This window comes from Emydura macquarii, unplaced genomic scaffold, assembly GCF_026122565.2.
Source record: "Emydura macquarii macquarii isolate MOO-44397 ecotype Brisbane River unplaced genomic scaffold, CSIRO-AGI_Emac_v2 contig_2676, whole genome shotgun sequence".
In the NCBI taxonomy this organism is placed as follows: domain Eukaryota; kingdom Metazoa; phylum Chordata; order Testudines; family Chelidae; genus Emydura; species Emydura macquarii.
Genome location: NW_027132813.1, coordinates 31,830,008 through 31,857,059, shown reverse-complemented (window position 1 = coordinate 31,857,059; position 27,052 = coordinate 31,830,008). Strand labels below are relative to the sequence as shown.

General features: G+C 38.8%; 1 protein-coding gene across 2 annotated transcripts in view; it reads left to right on the top strand.

Annotated features, from left to right (window-relative positions):
* PSME4 (proteasome activator subunit 4) overlaps positions 1 to 27,052 on the top strand; it is a 158,882-nt gene that overhangs the window by 6,833 nt on the left and 124,997 nt on the right. Inside the window, exons 2-5 of one of the 2 annotated variants that reach the window (XM_067565143.1) lie at positions 18,841 to 18,981; positions 19,567 to 19,683; positions 21,876 to 21,935; positions 26,517 to 26,561. In XM_067565143.1, the coding sequence (XP_067421244.1) occupies positions 18,941 to 18,981; positions 19,567 to 19,683; positions 21,876 to 21,935; positions 26,517 to 26,561 (263 nt within the window). In that variant the 5' untranslated portion in view covers positions 18,841 to 18,940. The remainder of the gene's footprint in view (positions 1 to 18,840; positions 18,982 to 19,566; positions 19,684 to 21,875; positions 21,936 to 26,516; positions 26,562 to 27,052) is intronic. The other variant, XM_067565144.1, reaches the window with a different exon arrangement.

The following is a 27,052-nucleotide window of genomic DNA, read 5'->3' as shown; positions in this document are numbered from 1 at the left end:
GATGTCAATGGGATCTTGCCATTGGCTTAAATCAGACCATGATTTCACCATGTGTGTTTCCCTAACCACATAGAGGGAAGGAGATGAATGAAATGTAGGCCAACCCACTATCCCACTGCAGGAATCAAAGGGATGTTGACTGGTGATGATTTCTGGCACTAGCATGATCATAAATAGTGTAAAACTTGAATTTTTTCAACTAGATATAAACAAAATCACAATTACTGAATACATTACAGTGTTCCTCAAAAGATGCTGAATGAAATTTTGGTTTTGTTAAGGCCTAACAAAATTGTATCCTTTAATTGTTTTTCCTTTAGTGGTGTTTTTTTAAGCACATTATTGTCATCTTTGGACATAAAACTTACATGGAAATATTATGGCTTTATTGATTCACCCCTCCCCCAACTCTCTCAGTGTTGACCTACTGAAATACTGTATATACTTCTCAGTATATGGAAGTGAAGCACTTCTTTTTGCCAAAATTGTGTATAGTAAACACTTCAAGGAGGTGTCCTGCAGAATGTTTATTTTGTAATTGTTCCAAATAAGCCAACAAGAGATAAATCTAAACACACATACAAAGGAATAAATGAGGTTTGGTGTGCTGTCCAAAGTAGATAATATGGAATGTAATATTTGTTTTCCTATTAACTTTTTATTACATTTTATAAAAGTATACTGTACATACAGAAAAAACAAACATAACAAACTATACATAAACTTCTCATAATATATATTGCTACCTAACCTGACACAAACTTGAAACATTTAATTATATATATAATATGAATGGTTAAAATAGAAATCAATTATTTGTATTACACAATTTATAAAAATCCAACTAGTTAAAGAAAAATTAAGATAAAGAATAGAAGCAAAGTGCAAAGGTGGAGGATAGAGTTTAGGAGGGAAGGAAGTGGGGATAGTAGGGGGAAGCGAGCGGGGCCGGGTGAGGCATTCATTTAATAGGATCATTCAGATACTTCCAGGAAAGCATCCCATATCTCTGAGAATTTTTCTTAGGTATTTCTGTTAAGGTATACAGTTATTTTCCATGGTGGCCAAACCTATGATGTCTGTGTTCCAGTCTTCAATTGTTGGTCATTTTTTGGGCTTCTATTTTTTTTTTTTTTTTTAGTAGCAATCTTTTAGCAATTATTAGTGCTCTGCTTAGCCAAAGTCTTTTTTATTCAGCCTCCAGTTAACATCTATTACCTTTTCAATTATATGTTTAGCTTGTAAAACAATTTTATTTGATAGGAAAAAATTAACTCTGCTGTTAAGTTTTGCCAATACATATGGGGATAGGTGCATTCTCAGAGTATATGGGTTAAGTTAGCACCTGCTGAATCACGTGCCAACATTTGTCTGTCTTAACAACACCTCTTTTGAACAGCCGGAGGGTGGTCCAGTGCATCATCCATATGATTTGCTACTGGATTAATTTTAAACAGATGTCCAAGGAACAGTTCAGAGTACTGGCTAAAATTTGTTTCTGTTGTTTAGCAGAGAATAATTTACCTAGTTTCTCTTCCCATTTCTCTTTTAGGGAATCAGTGTTTAATCAAATTTTCCAACCAGGTGTGCATATAGTGTTGCCATAGGTCTTGGCAATCTGGGTAATATTTGAAGAAATTAACGCATCTTATGTGGGTCGGGGTAGCACAGGCTTCAGAGCCAAACAGATGGGAGAAAGCATGTTTAAGTGGGATATATTGCCACTCCTTAGTCTCTAGATTGAATCTTGCTATTAATATTGTAAAAGGGAGGAAGGTATCACTTTCAGTAAATTGTCTAGTGGTCAAAATCCCTTTCCAATCTGGCCAAATGATGGGGTTGCCTGCTCTACAGAGTTTCGAGTTACTCCAGATAGTCGCCTTGGTATGTAGAAGGGGGGTGACTTTTAAATTTATTAGATGAATGTCAAATATTTCTTGCTGCTACAATAGTTGGTAACTGTTCTTTAGGGAATCCGGTAATAATCCAACTGCAGTGCATTGGAAAGGAGTAAAGGACCGACCAATTCTGCTTCCAGGGAGAGCCAATTTGGGGCTCTGCAGCATGAGGGAATGAGCCACTGTGCTGGTTAGCTAAGAATTATTGCCTGATGGTAAAGTTTAAAGCCAGGAAATCTGAAACCACTTGTTATGACAGAAAACTTTAATGTTTGTAAAGAGATTCTAGGTTTGTTACCAGCACTCCACAAGAAGGACTTGTACATGTTGTCAATTTTGGTGGGAGGGAGGTCAGAATAAAAAGGAGTGGGAGGGAGGTCAGACCAAAAAAGATCCTGGGAAAGGCATTCATTTTAGTTATGTTCATTTTCCCCAAAAGGAGAGAGGTAGTGCCTGCCATCTATTTAAATTGTTTGATAACTGCATGATTAATGGGCTAAGGTAACCCTGACTATGTTTTTAATTTCCTTAGGGAACAGGATGCCAAGATATCTCAGGTTTTTCTGTTCCCATCTAAATATCTCTATAGGAATGCCACTTCCTGCAAAATCCAATTGATTTTCATTGCTTCTGACTTATCCCAAATTTATCTTGTAACCAAAGTTATCTATTGTTTTTAGGATATTTGAAATAGATTGATATGGATTTTTAATAAATTAGAAGGATGTTACCTGCGTAGAGAAGGATTTTTGTCTCCTGAGAACATGATTTGATCCTTGAATACCTTCGTGTTCTCTATTTAGTTTCTTAAATGGTTCTAATGCTAAGTTGAAAAGGACAATGGTGAGGAGGCATCCCTGGGTTCCTTGAAACAGATGAAAGTGGGGGGATATTGTGCTGTTTGTTAGAATGCAAAAGTCGGGATGGGTTATAACATCTTAATGAAATAAAGGATTTCCCCAAACCGAAGTTATATAAGGTAAGAAACAGATATTGCCAAGTTCACTCTGTCAAAGGCTTTCTCTGCATCAAGTGAAATGCTTGTGTGGGAATTTCTAGAATGTTGGTGGAATGTCATAACATTGATCAGGGGATCAACACGAGGGGATGGTCTTGGTGCACTGGAATCATGGGGGAGTTGCTGAGAGCGGAAATGACACCGGAAAGCATGACTGAAACAAGCCCAATTTGGTTTCCAGAAGATGGCAGATTCTGCATTTCTGGTGGCAAAGATGGCAGATTTTTCATTTCCGGTTCCCGCAACAAAGAGAGTGGATTTGGCATTTCTGGTTCTGGTTTGGGCGGAACCTGGAAGTGTGCGAGGAAAACAAGCCCAAAATAAGCGGAAGTGGGTACAGGAAGCCCAAAATATACGACCGCAGAAAGGCTGAATGGAGCTCAACACCCACGACTCATGCAGAAAAACAAGCAACTTGCTTGCAAAAACAAGCCCAAATCCACTTACAGTGAGCTACCTTGGCAGCTACTTCCTGAGGTCAAAATAATTCAGAAATGAGATCCTTCTCTCCTCCCAGCCAGCTTCCTCTCTGGTGAAACCAGGGAAGTTCAAGAAAATAAAACTATGGGAAAGGGAGGAGACAAAGTGGTGAATTTGCCCTATATGGTTTGTTGCTAGACTGAGAACTGAATGTATTGCCATGATTGAGTAAATCCTGTATCTTCTGTGTTTTTTTTCCGCAGTGAGATCAGACACTTTTCAGCTTCGTCTGCTGTAATAAAACTAAGCATCTTGCCCCACAAGGAAGGAAATTAAGTAATCCAAACTCAACCCTTTGGCTAGGGCTCTTGATCTATTGAATTTAGCTCTCATTTTCACCACATCTTTGCAATCTGGAAAAAATCATCAACCTGTGTCCCTTCTGTGGTAGATGTTTAAATTCATGGGCTTTTTAAAGAATTAGTTCCTTAATATTGTATTTTTAAAATCTTAAAATTATGGCTATTTGCTATGCATTTGGAGGGGACATTTTAGTGCAGGGAAGTGGTGAGCTCTCTCTCCATAGGTCAGTTCAGATAAGGGGGCAGAGACAAAAACGTTGGCAGCATGTTGGATACAAATTCCTAAAGCCTCCCTTTTCCCATCCCATCTGGGAGACCCACAATTCTCAGATTGTTTCTCTTTGATTTTCCCTCAAGATCATTGACCTTCTCCTGCAGTATTTTAATAGTTATTTTGTGTTTCTTTGTCTTGTAGTGAGAAGATTCTGTTCTTAGCTTCTTCGTCTTGATGCCAAGCCTTGCAAATTAGCTTGATGTGTACTAGTAATACTTGTTATTTCAGTTACCTTCAGTTTTTCTCAAGATTGTCTGTTTACTTGAGACTTGTTTTAGCCAGCCCATAATTTCACCTAGTCTCAGAGGGGAAGCCTCTTCCTAGTCAGTCATCTTGGCTGCAAGAGGGCTGTCTGACAGCTTCTGCTTTTTAGGATTGTATAGAAAGTCTGGAGATGGAGGGCCATCCATAATGGTGTTAAATTGAAAGAAGAGGTATATTATAATATCTGATGAAAATTAGATGGGGGGGGAAAATGATTCAGTTGCTGATGGTTGTGGATTTTAGGAGGTTGGGAAGGGAGCTGTAAAGCTATGCAGCCACCATCTCCCTAATCACTAGTCTAGTGGCTCTTGGAAGTAGATGTAATATTTGTAAATTATATAAACAGCTTTTGTCACATTCACAGGCCTAGTTTTAAAATGCCTGATTAGAAATGGGCTGACCTTCTGGCATACTGAAGCAGAAGCTGGCCTTCTGGCATACTGAAGCAGATTACTAAATTAGAATTTGGGGTTTGATAAAAATCTGCTTTCAGAATTCAGTTCATATTTGCTTTTGGCATCTAAAATAAAATGGTAGACGTTTCACAGGAACCCAGCGGTTTTCAAAAGTCTTCTGAATCTTCTCTTTACCTCTTCCCTTCCCTTTCACTGGCGATATTGGTAGAACAGATAATCAGTGCTTCTCTGAAGATACCAGTGCAGAGGGAAAGTGCCTGGCACTGTGCCTTATTTCTGCTACGAATTCTTAAAAAGAAGAAATATCTCTTTAAGGTTTTGGGTTCAGCCATACAATTTCCTCCAAGGGTTATTCATATCTAAGCACTCCAGAGTTTTCATGACTTAGTTATTCTCCTAAAGATGATTTGGCCATCAAGGTGTTATAATATGATAAAGTCCACTTTCCCTAATTTTTTTACTCCATTATTGAGAAATTTAAGAGAAGCTGGTGAAATTTGTGGAGTATTAGTGACTATTTATGGGCAATAAACTGAGGTGATTTTGCAGGCTTAGTGAGCTGAATTGCAACAGAGGAGCTGGTTGGCAATGCTAATAAAGATATTTTTAAAACAGGTACAGAAACCAGTTTATGTTGTGTCTGTCTAACTCAACTAGGTATAAAAAGGGGTTCTGTGACTGGATGGGAGTTCGGGAACAGGATGATTAAGTGAACTAGCTAAGAATAAACAAATAGAAATGGGAGTTTAGAAACAGACCAAAATCAACTGAAGTTCAGTAAGTACTTGGGAAAGTAAGTAGTCAATGAGTAAAAACTTGGCTGGTGTTGGGGGGACCAAATAGGGGAGAAGTCCAGCAGCAGATTTTCAAAGTGGTTGGAGGATAACCAGCTCATTTCACAGACTAAAGAAGAACTGTCAAGTGGCACATGTAGGTTCATGGAATAGACAGTTCTAGGCTCTCAGACCAAGTATTCAAGGCACAATTTGCTAAGCTGGTGGTCAAACGAGAGACTTATAACTATGGTATATAGGAACATAGGGTAGGCCCAGCTCTATATCATTTCCAGTTAAAAAGTCAGTTTGAGATGGTAGACCAAGGAGGAACTATTTTCCTTAGTCTTGATTGACTTGCTAATAAAGGTAGAAGAGAATGATTTCTCTACACTGAAGTCCCTCCAGAAATCGGAATCTTAATTGTGCTAAGCACACAACTTGTGATGGTATATTTTATTCTTCAATAATATGGCTAATTTAGTGCATAATGGCAGAACTGTGAAGTAATTTGTCTAGTACAGTGTTTGTACATTTCATGAGATTTGAGAGCTGGTGGGGAGACACAAGTCATGGTACCTATTGATACTAATGGTGCAGGCAATTGTGGAATAAATAATTTGTAGTAGTTTTTATTTAATTCCCTTTCAGGAAGAGTTTGCATTTCTACATACTGCTCAACTCCAGAAAAATTAAATGTGTGTAGCATGGATCTCAACTATGTAGTCAAGAACTAGAAAAGCAGACAGGATGAAGGATGAAAGAAGTTGGTAGTTTTTGTTACTGTTTTAAAAAGTAAACTTAATGAAGAGACCTGAAACACAAGCAGTAGCTTGGGTTTGTGTCAGGAGAGAAAAGAAACACCCAGGACCCTAGTTCTGATCATGGAGCCCTTTAATGGGTAAGGCCAATCCATAGTGTAGGCTGTCCTCCCACCATGAGAGGTTGCACTGTTGAACTGAAATTGGAGTTTCTGAACAGCAACCCCAATCTCTTACAGAAACTCCGAGGCACCTCAGTGGGGATCTGTGTGCCCCATTTTCACTCAGGCCATATCTACACTACAAAGTTATGTTGACCTAACTTATATCAGCATACAGCTATCACAGTTATTAATTGCTTATGCGTGTGCATACTTGGCTCCTTGTGTCGGCGATGCATGTCCTCACCACGGGTGCTTGTATCAATTGTACTGGCAGTGTAGGGCATAATGGAATGGCTTCTGAAGGCCAATAACAGTCAACATAAGCAGTGCAGTGTCTACACTGACACTGTGTTGACATAATTACATCAACCGACTCTGCAGCGCTTGGGAAGGTGGTAATAATAAATGGACGTAGAGAAGCACTTATATTGGTGGGAGCCAAATTTAACCTAACCGTGTAGTGTAGACCAGGCCTTAGTGGTGTGTGCAGTGGAGGGGGACTGACAGCAGGGGCAGAAAAGGCAGCTGTATCCAGCTTCTGTTGTCCTCAGTGAAACCACTAGAATCAGAATAGCTGGAGCACTAACAAGGAAGTAGCAATTTATAGCTGTGCAACTTATACAAGATCACAACAGAGACTGTTCTATGGGTTTTGCTAGTGTGAATTTTTTTAGTTGGAATTTCCTTTTTTCATCATCTAAACTTAATCACAGGGTTTGAAAATTTGTACTGGCTATCTGCCAGTAGTAGGACTAAAGCTATAGCATAGTAGTTAATATGAAAGACAATGAGGCCCAGTGGCAATGCCTAAGTGAGAAGCCCAGTCTCACTGCCCCTAGATTAGATTTCTACCATGGTGCTGTCTTTGGACTGTGCTTTGGGATTCCATCTTTTGTATTACTCTCTGTATAGTAGGTGTTCTATACATTTGAAGCTTCACACCCTTCATGCTCCCCTTCCAGCTTTTCCTGGCTCTTGTGACCTTCTAAAAGCAGCAGCTGCATGAAACTGACATGATTAATGGTAGTTTCACAGTTATTCACAGAGTTCTGTATAACAGCAGCAAAACTGACTAGTGTAATAATTTCACACTGTTGCTGCTTGGTAAAGTTAGAGTAACAGCAACAGAGAAACTGGAACTGAATGTAGACTCTGGAAAACATCACAAGGTCTTGAAATATGTACTCAACACCTACTAGCCCAACGACTAATTCTTTTCACCATGCTGAAATCCACTAGTACCTTGAGCCACTCACCTTCCTTTTGGCCATCAGGAGAATAGGTTAAGCCCCATTACTTGGCCCTGAAAACCTTGTCTTTTGCTAGCTGAATTCTGTACTCCCAAAAAATCTTGCTGCTCATTCCCTTGAAATGCAGCAATTAATGGCAGACTAACCCCCAACTAAACTGATGTGCTATTCAAACTCTCCTCCCACCTTGGCTACCTGCTTGTTTGTCCCTGGAGCGGTCTCTCTGTAGACTTCATTCACTGCATTGGTTGACATTTGGAAGGTTTTCTTTGCAACCATAAAAAGCTACTTGCTTTTTTAGATTTTTTTTTTTAATGAAGGATTAGCTTCTACAAACCTGGCTTTGTGGATTTTTCAAGTTGTGGACATCACTGCATCTATTCACTTTCCAAATGTGAACCAAATGTATTCATAGCGCTTATGGTGAAAATAACTTATTTAAATAAAAGCCTAAATTTAGCATAAATTGATGGCAGGTGCCCCCGCACTCCCAGGAAACTTCTCTTCCTCTATTGGTGAGTGGGCAAGAAGGTTTTTCAAGCACTTCTTAAAGAATTGAACGTATTTGTATTACATTTGTGATCTTTGGTATCAAGTTTTTTTGACATAGTACAGTAGATCTAATCCTTTTGTTCTTGCTCACATACAAAGGTGAATGGATTCTTTATGAGATCAGACATTTTTCCACTGAAATGAGACTATATTTTAAGAGGAAAGAATATTTGTGTAATGTCAGAAGTCATGTTATAGGTCATGGGAGTTTCTGCTGCCAAAAGCAGACTTAATTTCTTGGACAAGGAGAGAAAGAGAGCAATAATGCAGGTGAAGATACCTGTTTAGAAAGTTGAAACTGCAGTAAATTGTTACTAGAGAAAATACATGTAAGGCAAAGAGGCCACAGCCACATTTAAAGGGATGCTGTCAACTAATAAATTATACTTTTGAGTGAAATGTAAAATTATTATAACTGAAAGATTGGAGAAAAATATCCTTTTTTCAGTTTGTTTACTTTGATTATATGTAAGTACTTTCAAATTCAGTCTCACTCTTTCACTATATAGTCATCTTCCTCTATATGTGTGGATCTTCCACACAACAACTGGAGAGAACTTTTTAAAAAAGGAAAATAGGCATAATACCACAAATTATCTGGGGCCAGGTGTACCCTGAAATTACTTTTAAATTGCTCTTTAAAACTGATTAAACTTTGTCATTCCTCCAACAATGGTTTATTTTTATGAAGGCTGTTGAGGCAGTTCATTACTTAAAAAGTTGCTATAGAAGTTTTTGTTACTACAGAAGGAGCTCAGCAAGGCTTAACTTCTATTGAACAATATTTCTCCTTCTTGGCCTTCCTCCCCCCTTCCTTTTTGGATGAGGAGGCCCACTAAGGTCCTCCTTTTGTCCTAAGTCATGCACTGAAGCATCATTCCCTTCAAAGAGGGGTTGGAGGAAGGCCTGGTCTACACACACGGTTTAAATAAAACTGTGTTTTTAAATCTCTTTAGTTAAACTGATGCAACCCCCCTGTGTGGATATGTAATTTGGTTTAAACCAGGTTTGTATCAGTTTTGTTTCTCAGTAAAATTAAGCCTAGTCTATATTAGAAAATTACATCGACCCTGCTACCTCTCTCAGAGGTGTGAAAAATCCACATCCCTAGTGATGTAGTTAAGCCAACCAAAGTCCCTGTGTATAGGTTGATGGAAGAGTTCTGTCAACCCACCTACTGCCTCTCAGGGCAATGTATTATCTATACTGATGGGAGGACCCTTCCTGTCGGTGTGGGTAGCATCTTCAGTGAACCGCTACAGTGGCGTAGCTGCAGCTGTGTCACTGTAAAGTTTCAAGTGTAGACAAGCCCTTACTGGGATTAAATCAAAAGTGTAACCACACAGAGGTTTATATGGTTTAAATTGCCTTTTAAACCCATTTTAAATTAACTGATGGAATGTCTGTGTGTAGGCAAGATCAGTCATGTTGCTGGAGATGCAAATACCTACCATGGTGTCTCCACAGTACCTCTGTATGTATTTCACTTGTGATGGGACGGGAAAAGGATAAAAGTCCTGTGTAGCTATCAAATTGTGAGGATTACTTATGTGTGTTACCAAGCAATCTTTTCTTGAAGAACATTTTAAAAGTTACTTATAGATTTGCCGAGGGCAGGTTTATAAAAGCTTGTGTGCAGCAAGGAGGTCAAGCTAAGTTCTGTGCAATGACAGATGCGTGGTGATGCTGCAATAGACAAAGTATAGTTCAATCTGTTTCCCGGCTAATCAGCATTTAGAAAAGAACATACAGCTTCTGATGCAATGTCAGCTAAAGTGGCAACACTTCCTCTACTGCAAAGCACTAGCAGATCAAAACTTAAATCCATATGAAAACATGATCTGTTCCTATACATTATCTCTTGCAAGGTTAACAGCTTAAACTTGTGACCAGTGACGCAAACAACCACACCCCTTGCAAAAAATTTCAAGATGCTAGACCAGCATGAGAAACAGCAATATATCACTGAGAATAACAAATAAAAATCAGCAACAAACTAGACTGCTACAGATCTCTGCATTGAACTATCCCATTAGCAGACTATTTCACTATAGTGATATGTGAAAAACTTATGACAGATTCTTGCGAAATGCTGTCTCAATAATCATGATCTAGAGATGGAAACTGGAAGGTGCAAGACACAGACCAAGTCTAGAGAGAAGTAGTCATGCAACCATTGTGACAGAAGAACTGAGGCAGAGAGCACTTTATACTCCAGTATCCAAAATATGAGGGAGTGCAAAAAAAGAATTCCTGATAACTTGAGGAAATCTCTCTGATTCTAAGACTTCGTATAAAAAAATGATGAGGGAAAAATTGTTCCTAACCTTAGGAGCAAGGAGAAAGACAGCAAAGATAACATTGCACTATGTAGCAACCTGCCATTGGATCAGGAAAGGATACTAATGGCATATGGACAAGGGGGATCCAAACTCCAAGCACAGTCTGAAGGCAGATACTGGGTGGATCTTAGCAACTTCTGATTAGCAGATCTGAGAGCTGTCTCTGTGATACAATGTGGCAACACTTGTAAGCTTGTCATGCCAAAAACCTGACTGCTTTGAAACTGAGTAAATCAATGTTTGCATTGAAGGCATATGGAAGGATTCCTCTGTCTGGAGTTTATTTCCTTCTCTCTGTCCTTTTCCCACCTTGCTATATGCATACATACTGGGTCCCCAAATATTGTGAAACCATACTTGCTGGGGGTAACTTATTTAACAAGATACTTATGAAGAACTGTTTCATTTTTTGCCTTTGAAATGAATAAGCTTATAGTCTCAGAAAGCTTATAGTCTTTCCCTGAGGGGGGATACCACAAACAACTTAGCCATGTCTGTAAATTACACAACTTAAAGACTGCAAATGTAGCTGATAGTGCTCTGTGGCACTTTCTTTTGGAAGTTCCTTTGAAAAAGCTAGTATAGAATTGGTGTTGGTCTGCAAGAGAGGGAGCAAGCTACAATCTTGGTCCACTGCCTGAATCATGGATATGGTGAACATGCTCTCTTGTTCTCTTGTATATGCCTGAGGAGGAGAGGACTCTAAAATGTATTGATAGGACGTTTTTTCTACTTGAGGAGTGAACTTTACCGTGTCACGCCATACTACTCCTCTTCATCTCGCCCTCCCCACTACTATGTGACTCTTTCATTTGCCAAATTACCACTGGATGTAGCAGAAATAACCACACAATGTGTGATTCTGCATAACGTATGCTGCAATGTCTATTTAAATAGGGAAAATTAAATGTAAAGATGTGGGAGTGAAGTCCTGCCCCAACTGAAATCAATGGAATTTTTGCTATTGACTTCATTAGGCCCAGGATTTCACCCCTGATTTCAGCCTTCACTATACATTTCATGTTCTTGTTACAGTGATACCCTTAGCATTACTTAAACGTTAAAGTTATAAACATTCCTTCTATCTGTGTCAGAGGTGACTTGATACGGATTCTGTCACATAAATAGTTTACAGTTTTAAAAATGTGTTTTCTTTTGCCCTAATGACATTAACAGTACCTTCAGAGTTTTTAAGTTATGTCTTCACTGCCAAAGGCGCATGTTTTTTTTTTGTTTTTTTGCAATGGGATAACTAACATGCATTAACTGTCTCACTGTAAAACCATAGGGGAAACAGGCAGTCATGTAGTGCTAAATGTTATAGTGCTGGAGCCTGGCAGAAATGGTCACAAGGAGAGCAGAGACTCACTGTATGGAAACCAAGGAAATACTCCATGGCCTGGTATAGGGACACTCGCCAGTTCTTCCCTCTCTTCCTCCTCCCATACTCATCCCCCCAATTATACACAACAACAGTGTCACCCTGACCTGCAGCAGAGAGCGACTGGCATTAAGGATTTGCCTGGCTGCCCACCCATCTCCAGTGCCATGGGTCAATGGCAGCACTGCGCAGTGGCCAGCATGGAAAAGGCCTGGGGGAGATCTTCCCTGAAAGGCAGCAAATCCGCTCAGCGTGTGAATGCCAGACCAGGTGCCTGATGTAGGGTAGGCCTGGCCTGACCTCTGGCTCCTGTCCCCCTGCTGGGGCCATCCCCCATGCCAGGACAGTGGGTGACATGATGTTCTAGCAGAGCTTATCCTGGCCTCAGTCCCCCTTCCCCCCTTCCCCCCCCAGCCTCCCTGCACTCGCCTTTAACTTTGGGCACAGCATGAAAACAACAATATGGCACCCCCACAACGCCACTCTGAGTATGCACCTCTCCCACACTTACCCAATCTCCCCATGACACTAGCCTTTCCCTATGCGCTCTGTCCAGATCCTGCCATTCCCACCTCCCCGGCTATGTAAGCATTCCATGCTCGCCTTACTCCCTGCCCACCTCACCCTTAGCCTCAGCATCATGGTATGGCTGCCCAGATGGGAGTCCTGGCACCATCTGGAAAACTCCCCATTAGCCCAGCCAGCCTCATAGCCCACGCTGGGTTCAAGTGAGTGTGGGGCTCTTACTTAGCTGTTCTGCGAACAGCTGTGGCTGGATGCCCCTACCTGGGCCTTACTTTTGGGGCATAAGTGATGAGTGAGTACAGGATCATGGCAGCCTGGGGGAACCCTCTCAAAGGAGTAGGCCAGGCCCAGGGCCATGGACTGCCTGCCAAAGACAAAGCAACTGCCGGCCTTGCGAACCATCATCTTTCTCTCCCTTGCAGCAAGGGCCAGTGCTCACCCTGCATTGAGCGGGAAATAGCTTCTGACACAAGTATGGGGGTCGGGGAGGGAGGGGAGCAGGGACATGGTGTGGGAGGAGGGATGAGTTAGAAGGACAGGGGTGGGCAAGCAAGAGATGGATGGGGGGGAATGGGCCTATATGATAGGTCTGCAAGGAGAAGTCATGGGGGTGGGCTGGGACACTTAACCTGTCAGGGTTGATGGAGTTCCCCCATGACGACCAGGTTGGTGACAGGGCTCTGGACCACTCAGACCTGGTAGTGCTGTGGCTGATGAAGTCCCCTGGGTGCCTTCTGGCAGTACTTCAGTCTGCAGCGCCTGCTCCACTGTCAGCTGTGGAGGCACAGAACAGCTGGGTCAGAGGCAGCCACTCCTACCCAGGGCTCAGCCCGTTCCCAACAGGGTCTGACTAGAAGTGCAAACTCCTGGCTCTAGGAGCCTGCCCAGCTACAAGAGGCAGGGACTGGGCTGACCATGAGGTGGTCTCAACCTAGTGGTACCCCCATCTCTCCCCGAGCCTAATGACTCCTGCTTCCTCAAATCCAGGGAAGCCCCTTCCCCTCTCCCAGGAGTTCCTGTTCTCCTCCCTGAGCACAGCATTCCCTCCAGAATGCAGGGAGGCAAGTTGCTGGCAGGCTACTGCTGCCTTGCTTGCTCCCACTTTCTGCCAGGGCAGAGATGTCCTGTTGAACCCCTGCATCCCATGGCTAGTACTTAAGCGCAGTCCACTGCCCAGCCCAGGCAGCTCTGCCCCTGGCCAGCAAACAAGGTATCTGGGGAACTGTGAGCCCCCTGCTGGTGGCCAAAGTGCAGCATTGACAGCCCTGATTAGAGGCCCTGTGAAGTGAGCAGAGCCGCAGTGCTGTGCCCTGAAGCCAGCTCAGAGGTTGTATCAACGGGGGTACGAGCGATTTGAAAAACTTGAGTTATCAACACAGATTTTTATTTCTGAACTGCTGGAGCATTGCTTCATCCTGTATTTCAGGTGCGGGAGCGATGCTTCAAACCAGTCCAGCAGCATAACACCCTTGGAAAGAAGGCACTGTAGTTTTACCATGAGATACCGAAGCAAGGTGAACTGTGGGTGGGGATATAGAGTTGACCTCATCTGGTATCTCAACTACTGTGCCTTGTCTTCACTAGGGGTTTACAGCAGGATAGCTAATGCACATTGTTATCCTGTGGTAAAAATTTTTGTAGCGAAGGCAAAGCCTTCCTGTCTCAAGATGCTTGGCAAAAATCCTTACCAAGAACAGTAATTTTTAAAGCCTTTTCAAGCCATTGTTTAAATAAAAATTGAAAAGAAAAATGCTGTAACAAGTCAAAATGTGTTTTACAATCACATTTTGCCATTTAAAAATGTCCTTCTCTCCCCTGTACCTTTGTGAAAGACCCATGCAAAAGAAAGGGCAAACTTGCAGGCTATACAGGGGTAATAGTGAAACCAGCTATGCCAAAATGCTGCTTTCACAGCTCCAACTGAGGACCCCCTCTTTGCCACTTATGAGACTGCTATAAGGAGATTCAGACTGTGGGCAGAAAACACTCTTGGATTTAGTAGCTGATCAGAATGGCATTGCTATTCTCTTAGGGTTTCTGGCTGTGCAGTTGGGGTGCAGATCCATCTGGCACCCCCTCCTGAGAGCTTCAAACGTGGTCCCCTGAGTAGCCATGAGAGACAGTGTTAACACTTCAGGTTTCCCCTGTATTTTAAGCATGCCCTCTCCCAGAACTCCAGCGGTGTTGTGGGTGTACAGTTTTCCTTTTCAGGGGGCACGTTGTATAGATATAATTTATAAAATGCATAGATACTTTGGTGTTACAGTCCTATGCATTGCTCTTTCTTCAGTAGCATGAGACACACACAGCCTACTGAAAAATAATAAACTCCTTCATGCATTTCCATGCCTTAGTTTCTAGGGCATTCTTGGGCTGCAGTCAGAGTTGTTTGGGACATCCAGGAACCTTCTGCTGCAGTGCCTGGTTTGGGTTCTGAAATCTAGAGCTTTCTTCCCCAGCTTGATTTCTCTGACCTTTGTTGGACCATCCCCTTCCTCTCTCCTGCACCTCACACAACCTGTGTGTGTGTCTCCATCTTTTCCTTGCTCCCAGTCTCTTTTAAATTCCTGGTTTGTCACCTCTGTCTTTTTGTCCTACTGCAGATAACTTTCCACTCTCTTCATTTCCCCCCTCCCTGCAGACAGGTAGGAGGAAGTATCTTCTCTTTGCTCTAGCAAACCTTCTTAGCATATCTATTGTCTGGTCAAAGCATAGTCAGTAAAGTTAAGTACTGACCATTGTCTGGTGGGTACATGCCAGGTTGTGTTAGCTCATGGTGGATATACATACCTAGAGGGGGATTCCCTGGTACAGCATTTTTCATAGCAACAACTTCATAAAAACTTGACTCTAGCAACTGCTTACCAGCTACTTAAAGAGTACTTCCCTGCTTTTCTCCCCCTTTCTTTCTACTCCTCCAAAACTTCCTTTCCACCCTTCCCCCCCCTTGCTGACCTCTAGGACTTCTTTTCCACATGCTGCTTTCTCAGTGAGTGGATAGCAGTGGATTGATTTAAATCAAGGCGATTGAAATCATTGATTTAAATCAAGTTTCCCAGTGATACTTCTTCACATATTTCTTAAACAATGGTGCAAATCTGATCACTAAAACATGTTAATTTACAACTCAGTACATCATTTCACAACATCTAGGAGGGCATACTTTGTGTAATTTTTTAGATAACTTGAGTTTTATTAATTTAGGAAATAGTACATAATACTCATTACTTGTGTCAAGTTGCAGATGCAGCAGCAGTAAATTAGGAGTGGTAAGAACTAAATCACACACACAAACAATAGCACTTATATTTTATTAAACTAAATTTTAAATGTTACATAAATTTTTCACATTAGCAATTGCAGCTGTCCCCTGAGTTGCTGGCTCATGGCTGTCCTTAAACTCTTCTTTTATTTTTAATTTTCAAATTTTATTAACTCTAACAGACAAGTCATCACAACACTAAATGTAAGCTGTCCTTAAAACGTCTCCAGCTAGCTCTCATCTTCCCCACTCCCACTCATTTTTATTAAAATATGGGTTTTCCTGCTTTTTCAACTCCCAGGCGATTTCTTAGCTTTGAGTGAATAATACCAAACGATGAAAATATTCTCTGTGCCTGCAGAGGAAGCTACTGCTGTTTAAAAGTTGGCTTAGCAACTGAAGGAACTCTGTTTCAAGGTACCTGGCTAATGATTTCTACCAATTCAAGGGAGTGACTTTGTTCAAAACATTATCAGTAAATGTACTGTTTAAATGGTTCCGCTCCAGCCCTGACATTTATCATGACTGGCATAACTGAGGAGTGATTTTGAGATGCCCATGCTATGGCAGCAGCATCTTCTTCAGAGGTTAGGCATCTACCTTAATATCTGAGGTTGAGAATGTTCGCAAGAAAATGAGGTGGAGTTGGTGCTTGATCCATCTGCTTCTTTATTGCCTGCAGTTTAACTTTCTGGTGAGGTATTTCTTTCTTCAATGTCACTTGAAGTGCCTTCCAAATTTCGACAACATCAGCAATGCAGTAACAATTTCTCTGAAGTTTGTTTAAGGATATGGATATAGGCTTCAGTATACTGAGCATATCCTCTACATTCCTCTTTAATCCAATGTTAGATACTTTGGATGAGATACTTCCATCTATTTTATCACAATTTTCTTCATAAAGTTTTATGAGAACAGGCCATTTCTTAATAAATTGTTCAAAATGATCAACCACAGAAATCCATCAAACATCTTGAGGGAGAATTAGTTTGGATCCTCCTGCTCTCTTCAGTGAAGCTGAAGCAAAATGGTCGTTACGGAAGTATTTTGCAACTTCAACAACATTTTCTTTTATTTCTGGAGAAGACGTACTTAAGTCTTTGGCTAACAGATGCATTAAATGGGCACTGCAGCCATATGTTATTAAGAAGCATCCTTCTGTTTCTTCTTCTAAGTATCTTCTCATCTTTGCCACGTTTGCAGCATTGTCTGTGATAAAACTGTGCATGTGACAGTTGAATTTTTGTTTACAGTTTATTACAGCTTTCACTGCCACTTCTTTTAAATATTCTGTTGTGTGGGCATTTCCCAATGTATCTATTGTTTCTGAAAGATATGCAACCCCATCTTCTGTTGTCACACAGACACATATTATTGGATCATTGTGTACATTGCTCCACCCATCAAGGCTTAAACTGGCACATTTTCCCCTCAGTATTTCTTGCACACTGTTCAAGTTTACACTTATACTAAAAGGCATTGAGAGAGTCTTGAAGAATGATGCATTGCAAAGTGAATTACTTAAGTTACTAACTAGTTGATCCACATTGTTCTTCAGACATATCCACATCTTCATCCGCATCATTTTCTCCCAGTAAGCAGTTTTCATTATGATGTTTCATTTTTGCAACGAGGCCCTGCATCTTCTTCTTGCACTGCTTACACTTGACACGTTTTCCTTTTTTACCCAGGGAAGGAATTTCTTCAAAATATTCTCACATAGGGTCTATCTTACGCCCAGAAGCCATGATAGCTTTTCTGTGGCAAAAGTGTGGGGGAATATGGGAAGCTGTGTGTGTACTGAATAATGTCTTCCCTTTTTCTTTCCAGTCCACTCCACTGTTCCTTTTTACTCTGCCTCCGTCCTTTGTCTCTCTATCTTTAAGACAGTGTCTTAACTAACTCCTCTGCCTTACTTGGTCCCACTCCACCACCACATAAGCACAGAACAACAACTATCTTATCCAGCCTGTGTCTTTCTTTGCATATGTGACTTTAGTCTGCTGAGAAACAGAAACTGAAAGCCCAGAACTTTCAAGAAGCAAGAGCTTGTAGTTAGGCTGGACAGACTAGAGCCATGAATTCATTTTTATGAGGCTGTAAGTGTAGGTTTAGCATGTTTGTGATGAGATTTAATTGTAACTGTTATTTTTTAAACGAGAGAGAAATTTAATATTTTATTCAGGATTTAAAAAAAAAATAAAAAAAATCTGATTAAAATTTAAAAAAAAAATCCAACTTTTTGTTTAAAAAAACAAAACAAAACAGAACCTTGATTTTTATCCACCCTGGTGGGTAGAGAAAGCAAGCAAGCATGAATGTGCCAGAGAAAGTGCACCTGTTCATACCCCACCACCATCTGTCACACTTTCACTTGTTCTTTTTCTTGACTATTCCACATACGCAAATTAATGCATATTTTCCTTGCCCATCACAATTCCCCATGCTCATACACGCTTTCAGCGCATCATACTAATGTTGGTGTGGGTAAAGGGAAATAGACACTGGAGGAGTGGGAGCGAGAACAAACGTGAATTGCCTTATACTAATTAAATAAAAGAAATTGCACTGCCATCAGCTTTTCTGAGTGAGAGGTTAAGAGCATTTTACTCTTCTGTGGCAGGATGACATTCCACCTGGATAGTTCTCCCTTCAATGATCCATTATTTGTGTCCTTCTGGGATGTATCCAATTCAGAAGGCGATGGATATTCTCATACTGGTTCTTGCTTTTTAGGTATTATTTCTTTACAGGAGTATATATAAAATAGGAGTGATGAAACTTGTTGGAATGATGAGGTTTTTGTGGAGATGGTATGTATATTTCCCCTTGGGGGATATTACCCTTGGTGCCGCTGAGCTTCAGGAACTTTCTGAAAAAGCAGTGCTCATTTGGACTGTATGAATGCCCTTATCTGGCACTGAACACTTGGAGTAGGGATTATAAAGGGTCATGTTGTTCTCAGTTCTTTCCTTTCCATGGTTAGTTGCTGGCGTCGGGATCTTCTCTCATTGCCTAGCTTACTGACAAGACTTTGTGCTTAATATTAAAATTTTTGGGTAGTTTTTACTTTGTTCCTCCACCGTTAAACAGTAAGGTTCCTAGATGGGGTCTGGCTCAGTTCCTTGGTGGGATGAACATGCTAAAAGCACAATACTGACTCATATTTTGTTTGTAGGTATATCCGACTCTATGGGAGAAAATTTAGCAAAGAAGATCATGTGCTTTTTATCAAGTTGTTGTATGAGTTAGTAACAATTCCAAAGCTGGAGATCAGCATGATGCAAGGATTTGCACGTCTGTTGATAAACCTGTTAAAGTAAGTACCCTTTGCTGACATTCTTCTATTTAAATATTTACATCCATAAATTGAACGTTTGCTGCTTGGCCTACAGTATAGTTTACTGTGTAGTTTGGCCCCATACAGATTACTTCACTTCCTTTTCCCTGTGCAGATCTTCGATGACAGAGGCAAATTTTAAAAAACTGGTCCCTTCAATAATGGTCAAAGAGCTAAATAGCATATGTTAGTTTTGCTTTTCTTGATATAGAAATCCTGTAAGAAGATTGCAATCTCCAAAAATAAATTGGTCTGAAAAAATAAAGTTTAAGAGCAACTATTAAGGGATGTGTGTGTCACATGTCAATGAAAGTATTTATTAATGAGTAACATAATTTCTTGGCAAATTTTTTGTAGAGACGTTATGGCATGTCTTGTATCCCTGAAAGAATGCTTGTAAGTGAATAGTGTTTGGCATGTCATTAGTAGCAATAATGAGAAAGAAGACAAATGAACAAAGTTCAAATAACTTTCTGCGGTTCAGTTTTTAGGTATTCTAATGTATGATGAGTGCTGGTAAAGACAATGTTTAATCCCAGAGTGCACTTTATTTTCTTAAATTAGGAAAAAAGAACTTCTTTCAAGAGATGATTTGGAGTTACCATGGAGACCACTTTATGAAATGTTAGAGAGGATATTGTATTCCAAAACAGAACACCTTGGATTAAATTGGTTTCCTAAGTAAGTTTTATTTTATTGTAGTTTATTTGAAGTACTTGCTTTGTCTTAAATGGTCTTTAGAACACTGATAATGTGGTTGCAGATTACTTTTTTAATATTTAGATCTTGATGTACAGTAAATAAGCAAATATATATTTAGACCTTTTTTATAAATTCATGGAAATAAAGGGTAAAAAAAGACATCTTGCTCATCCCACAGACAGTGAATAGTTATTTGTTATGGTATTTCTTTATTTTTATGTACTTTATCAAGTTCAGTTTTAAATATGTTAAGTGATTGGTCTTCAACCACTTCCATTGGGAAAATAAACCACAATTTATTAAACTGCAGTGATAAAATTTTTGTAATGAAATTCAGCATAAATCTTTTTTTTAAATTCCATATCACAACAAGAGTTAAAAAATAGACGTGTCTCTCTCTCTCTCAAAAAAAAATATGAAATGTATATGTAAAATGTATGTGTGTCACACAGAGAAATAAAATGCTTTCTGTTGGGGAAGATTATGTATTCATTTATACATTCAAAATACTAATACAATGCTGTGGGCAAATGGAATTATTCTACAAAGTTTAAAGTTTTAGAAAACAAATTATTTTATTTTTAAGAGGAAAGAAACCTTGAAAATGTCTAAATTGCAAATTACTTTTGCATAAAGCAAGTTTACACTGCGTGAAGTCTGATTATAGGGGACATTAATATGTAATGTTTTCTTCGTATAACCACTCAAAAATGGCAATCCATTCATTCTCAATTCATGTACACACAAATCCTGCGCTTTGAACCTCACCCATAGAGCAGTCTGTATTTACAGTAAACATACAGCACAATTGGTATTTATCAATTCACTACTGAGGCCTGTACAGATCATTTTAACCTCTTTGTTCTATCATGAGCTTATTGCCTATTTTGCAGCCACGTAGTATACACAAACTTTACAGTTTTATCTTTGGCTACCTATTGAACTTTCCATTCTCCTTTGTCAGATAAAAGTTCAAAACTCTCTGTTACATTTTCTTGATCTTCTCTGTCCAATTCCCATTATTGCCTATTCATACAAGTAGAATTAGTTGAAATTTTTCAGGAAGGTGCTGCTAATGTTGTGGAAACCTCATTTTTCCATGGGAAACACTAACCTTAACTTTTGACGAGTTAGTGAATAGCACAGTTACATTTCATTTTGTCTATTAAAAATGTCTCCAACTTTGGAGAAGAGTGCAAAAAGGAAATGGAGAGGAAAAATGAAGGAAAAGCCTTAGATGATGATCATTTTATTGCACTCAGTGGCAAAAAGGAAATGAGGGGGAGAAAGGAGGACAAATTCAGAACTTTTTGACAAAAAATTGATTTTTGAAAACCAAATTGAAACAAAAACTGCAGTTTGAACTGAAATTTTTCCATGAACGTTTTTGAGTGAGAATTTCTCATTTGAAGTTTTTCACAGGAAAAAACAAGTTTCAATAATTGTAATTGACACACACTTTTCCATAAACCTAGAAAAGGACCCTGCCTGTGATCTGGGTATCATGAAGAGAAAACAACCAAATTATTTATGTAACTAAGTTCTTCTGATAATTTATATGTAGTCTGAATTAAAAATATTCAGTTAACGGGACATGGCTAAATTTAAATATTTGCTGTTCTTTCTAAAAATTGTTTACCTTGTGTTGTGTCAAGTGATACCTAAAGGATTACTGTATCTAAAAGTTCAGAGAAAAAAATAGTTTTGGATTTGCCAGCACCAAGTGAAACTGACAATATGTAGTTTGTCCTGTAGAGTCAATTAGTTTCTTTTTCTTTTGCTGTGTGAAAAACCCACACAATAACCAGGGAGAGAAAATATGAAGGATGGGGTGGGGGGGGAGGGGATGACCATAAAAGCACAAAAATTAGGAGGATTTCAAATGGAAGTGATATATCTGCTTTTGACGTTTGCTTTTAATTGACTAGATTTGAAGTTTATGGCATCCTGTTTACCATGCAGTGCGATTTGTTCTCATATGGTGTTTTTGCAACATTGTTTAAATTTTCAAATTTGAGTGAATTCCTTTGCTGTATGTGAAGGATTAATTATTTAAATATTGCCATGATCATTTAAATATTTTCTGCCTTTAGCATTAATCTTACACTATATTTGTTGATAGAACTGTTGTTTTCCATGTCATGTTTTACATCTTTCTTTTTTACATTCAGTTCATATCGACCAGGCTTGTCTTCACCTAAAACATTTGTGCTTAATGTTTTACATAGGTGGTAAGGATATTGTTTTTTTTTGTTCAGCTCTGGCTGATGTGTTATCTTCTGCATGTTCTGTTAGACTGTAACACTTGTCACCCAGGTGTAACTTTCTGCATAAATAATTGTATTGGAAAATCAATGTTAACATTACACCACGGTTTATGAGAATGTCGCACTGTATTTAAACCTTTCTAATTGTTGAACAATATACTGTGTGTGAAGTGGCTGAGAAAAATGGCTATCTGCTAATTACTTTAACCAACAAACATATTTCAAAGGTCGAAACACTAGGTGAATTTAATGTTTAAATAATTAGTACTTGGAATATGGACAAAAATATGTTTATATAGCTTTAGAAATGCATGTCACTTAAATGAATTTAACTTACTACAAAATATTAAAGTTTGTGGAAAGTGGTTGAGAGCAAGGATAATGGGACTAGAAACTACACTAAGGTGCAAAAATAAAGTAGAAAAGGCAGTGTGAAACACATGCTCCTGGCAGCCTGACAGTTTTGGCTTCTGTGGATTTTTGTCAGTGAAAATTATTTTTTAAAACCGGTTATGAAAATGTAGAAATCATTTGTACCGATGTCAGTATAAAATACAAGTAACCTTCAGAAAGAAATTTTAGTACGGCAGTATTTACTCTGAGGAATCGTAGAAATGTAGGACTGGAAGGTCATCTAGTTTAGTGTCCTGCACTGAGGCAAGACCAAGTATTATCTAGACGTTCTCTGACAGGTGTTTGGAGGTTTTTAAGACTAGGTTAGACAATGATGGAGATTTCACAACCTCCCTAGTAATTTGTTCCAGTACTTAACTACCCTTACAGTTAGGAATTTTTGCTAATATCTAACCTATATCTACCTTGCTGCAATTTAAGCCCATTACTTCTTGTCTGGTCGTCAGTGGATAAGGAGAACAATTTAAAACCCTCCTTTTTATAACCTTTTACATGCTTAAAGACTTATGTTCCCCCTCAATCTTCTGTTCTCCAGACTAAGCAAGCCCAGTTTTTTCCGTCTGACTTTGTAGGTCATGTTTTCTAGACCTTGAGTCATTTTTGTTGCTCTCCTCTAGACTTTTTCCAGTTGTCCACATCTTTCCTGAAGTGTGATGCTGAGAACTGGATGCAGTACTCCCATGGAGGTCTTATCAGTGTTCAGTGGAATGGAAGAATTACTTCTTGAGTCTTGCTTACAACATTCCTGTTAATACATCCAAGAATGGACATTGGCTTTTTTTTGCAACAGTATTACATTTTTGACTCATATTTAATTTGTGATCCACTATAGCCCCCAGATCCTTTTCTGCAGTACTCCTTTCTAGGCAGTCACTTCCCATTTTGTATTTGTGCAATTGATTATTCCTTCCAAAGTGCAGTACTTTGCATTTGTCCTTCCTGAATTTCATCCTGTTTATTTCAGACCATTTCTCCAGTTTGTCAAGATCATTTTGAATTCTAATCCTGTCCTCCCAAAGCGCTTGCAACCCCTCCCAGATTGGTGTTGTCTGCAAACTTTATAAGTATACTCTCTATCCCGTTATCCAAATCATTTATGAAGATATTGACTAGAACTGGACCCAGAGCAAATCCCTGTGGGACCCCACTCAACATGCTCTTCCAGCTTGACTGTGAGATATTAATAACTACTCTTCAAGAACTGTTGTTAAATCATTTGTGCATCCACCGTATAGTAGTATAGTATATTTCTCTACGTTGCAGTGTATTTCTCTGTTTTTTTGATAATTAGTTAAATATAGACAATAGTATCAGGTTTTTAATTAATTCCTTTTATTTTTAAACAAATGTACATTCAGTCTTTAAAGAGTCCAAAGTTAGATATCACAGGTTAGAGAGATCATATATCCCTTTCCACATAAAGAAAATAAACCCCACAATACTTAAAACATGTCCAGGGACAGGGGTTTACCTGGCTTTTTTGAATAACGGTAGATATGTTACAAGACTGCTAATAATAAACAAGCCAGTCCACTTTTTGTAATGAGGAAACAGAGAAGGATGGGTTAAAAAAATTCAAAGAAAGTTTAGTAGGATTTAAAAAATAATCATAGATTTATATTGATAATATCCACAGCTAACATTATATAGGATATTTATAAAGGATATAAATCTTCACGCTTCACGGCATAAGCCAACTACTAGAAAGTGTTAGGGAGAAACTTCCCCGTGAAGTTATTTCTTAAGTCTCAATTACAGAGATTTTAGCACCTTTCTCTGAAGCATTTGATACTGGCCTCTGGTGTAGGCAGGACACTGGACTTGATAGGCTGTAGGTTTGATCCATTGTGGCCAATTTTTGTGTATTTGTTGCTTTCTGACCTGCATCGTATTTAGTGGTACAGCTGCATACAAAAATCTGCTAGCCTGGTAAATATAGATATTGTAAATAGTTCTCCCTTGCAGACTGTGCTAAATCTAAACAAAAATTATGAAACAAACACAAGCCACTGCTCAGAGGCTTGAGGCAGAGTTTGTTAAAGGCAAAAATGAAGACCGTAACTAGTTACTCCACGGACTGAATTATTCTCTCCTGTTGTATTATTTTTTCCCTTTCTCTGACAGATGGGACAGTCAAACTGGAATCCCCAAAGAATGCACTGTCTTGAAGTTAACATGCAGTTTAAATGGACACGGGGCTGTTGCCTCCACTCTTTTTTTATGTGGCAAAATCATATTTGATGTCCTCTAGCTCATTTTTTTAGCTTGAGTTGTAAAGCTATGATCGTCAGATTAAAATCTTCACCCCTCGTTGATGAAGATCTGCTTTAAAACTTGTGGGCCAGCAAGACTGGTCTGCGATTTCTGGCATGAGTAGATGATTCTCATCTTTGCCCAGCTCCCCTTTTTGCAGTCTTCAAATTCTTTCTTGCCATTCTTTTGCTTGAGTGGAATGTGGTGGTATTTTTCAACACAGCATGAATCCTCTTTAATGTCAATCTTCAACATCTTACTATAAAATTCTCTAGAAGTGCTGCCGATTTAGGCCTTCCTTGTTGTCTATGGAACTCTTTTCAGCTGATATAATGAGACCTGACTGTTTTCCAGTGATTTGATTCTTCAAGTGTAATGGTGGCTTCAATCCAAAGTCTATGTATTAGGTATTAGCAGCATTTGAAAATTCCACATTATTCCATTATTTGCAAAAAAGGTGGTTGGTTCATTCATATTCTTGTGGCTATTAGAAACTGTTTTAGTAAGTCACCAGCTTCCTTGCAGGGATGTCATGTACTCTGGCAAGTTATGAGTTCTGAATAAAATCTGCAAAATTCTGCCTTCTACAGAGTGCTGCTTGAAGTGCAGTACTGTTTGTAGGGAGGGGGTGAAAGAAACTGCTGATTTGCACTGAACTGAGAGGTGGTGTAGCAGGACTGGTAGATACTTCAAAGGCTTAACTGTGAAAAAGTGCCTTATCCATTTTGTATTCTTTTTTTGTGAGTTTAAGTGTAGTCTTATTTCCTTTTTGAGGGACTACTCAGGTGTACAGTATAATATTCATATGGAGAACACAGAAGGTATTTTAACTGGACATCGGAACTTTTATTGGACACTGATCTATCTTTATTCTCTTTGTCATGGGCAAGGCTGCATTTTTATATTTTATTTTTTGGTGTGGTGAGGGTAGGGATGCAGCATTTGTTTTACTTTTAAGCAGAGGGTAAAATACATGTACAATACTATGATGTTCTGATTTCATGGAATATTTTTATTCAGAGAATGGCCTCTGACCAAAATGCAATCTAGCAATTGTCTACTATTGTATTTACTGAAATTGAATGTTTAATACAAAGCCATGCAAAAAGTAAAAACAGATTGCTTTTCATAGTGCCATTTCTATGATTTTTCTTTCCTCACCTTTTTGAAAGCATTTACTATTTTGATTTTTTTTAAAAAAGGTTTGACAGAACTAGATGTTACATGTGTGAAGGTTCATGTGGAAATTGCTATTAAAAACAGTCATTTTTACTCTAGAAGATAAAAACGGTGTTACCCATGGCTAGGAAAACCTGTTCAGTCAGCTGTTGCTAAGTGTCAGGGGAAATGAGAAATAACTAGTGAGTTATAGTTAATTCATTTCTTTTGTTTGGTTAGGAATGTATTCAAATGCACTAGATTCGGTTGTGCATAAGGGTTTAATAAAAAAAACAAACGCAAATCTAAAAAAGTAGATCAGGGCAATATATTTCAGTACATTTACCTATCTTAACTGACTCTTATTATGTGATTTTTTTTCTATTATAGTTTCAGGTACCCATAAAAACTATGTTGATTCTATTTGTTAGTCCATAAGAGAATGCAAGATATTACTGTTTAATTTGATACTAATTTTTCACTCTTGATTGAAGAACTGTTAATACTAGAGAGGAATAAGGAGTAGAATCAGGAGTAAAAGCACTTTTAAACTTTGTCAGGTCTGTACGGAAGAAAAGGATTAGCCACTGCATGTACACAGATGGAGTCTAATTGCATCATTACCATCTTAGATTTTAAATAATAATAAACTGACTGTTTGTAATTATATGCTGTACTTCAAATATACTAATGAAATTTCCTTTTTCTTTTTTGTTTCAGTTCTGTAGAAAGCGTTCTAAAAACACTTGTGAAAAGCTGTCGACCGTAAGTACTTAACTATTTTCCAGTCTTTCTGAAACACTTGCCTTTAGTATTTCTTTTCTGTAACATGTTAGCTCCTTGGGGGGTTCTTATAAGAAAATAGCATAGACAACTTAATATATAAGCTTTCTGATTCCCCCTTACTCTCCAACGTAACATTTAGTAGTTGAAGTTCCAAAGTTGAACTATATTTGGTAACTTGTATATGATAAAAGCCTTTGTTCTAGTGAAAAATCCTTTGTTAATATTTTCTGGACAAGCCTCCTGTTTTTTGGCACTAATTTTATTTCATCATTTTAAACCAATATGATACACTTTTTATCAGAGTTGACGTGATACAACACATCCTGTTTTTATTTATTTTTTCCTGGAAATATTGTTTAACTTAATCTTAAAAGTTGCGTGTTTTATCTGCTTAATAGAAATAAGTTTAATAAATTCTTGCTTCCGTAGTCCTGCTATCCTGAAAGCTTATACCATAATGGAATGGTCTG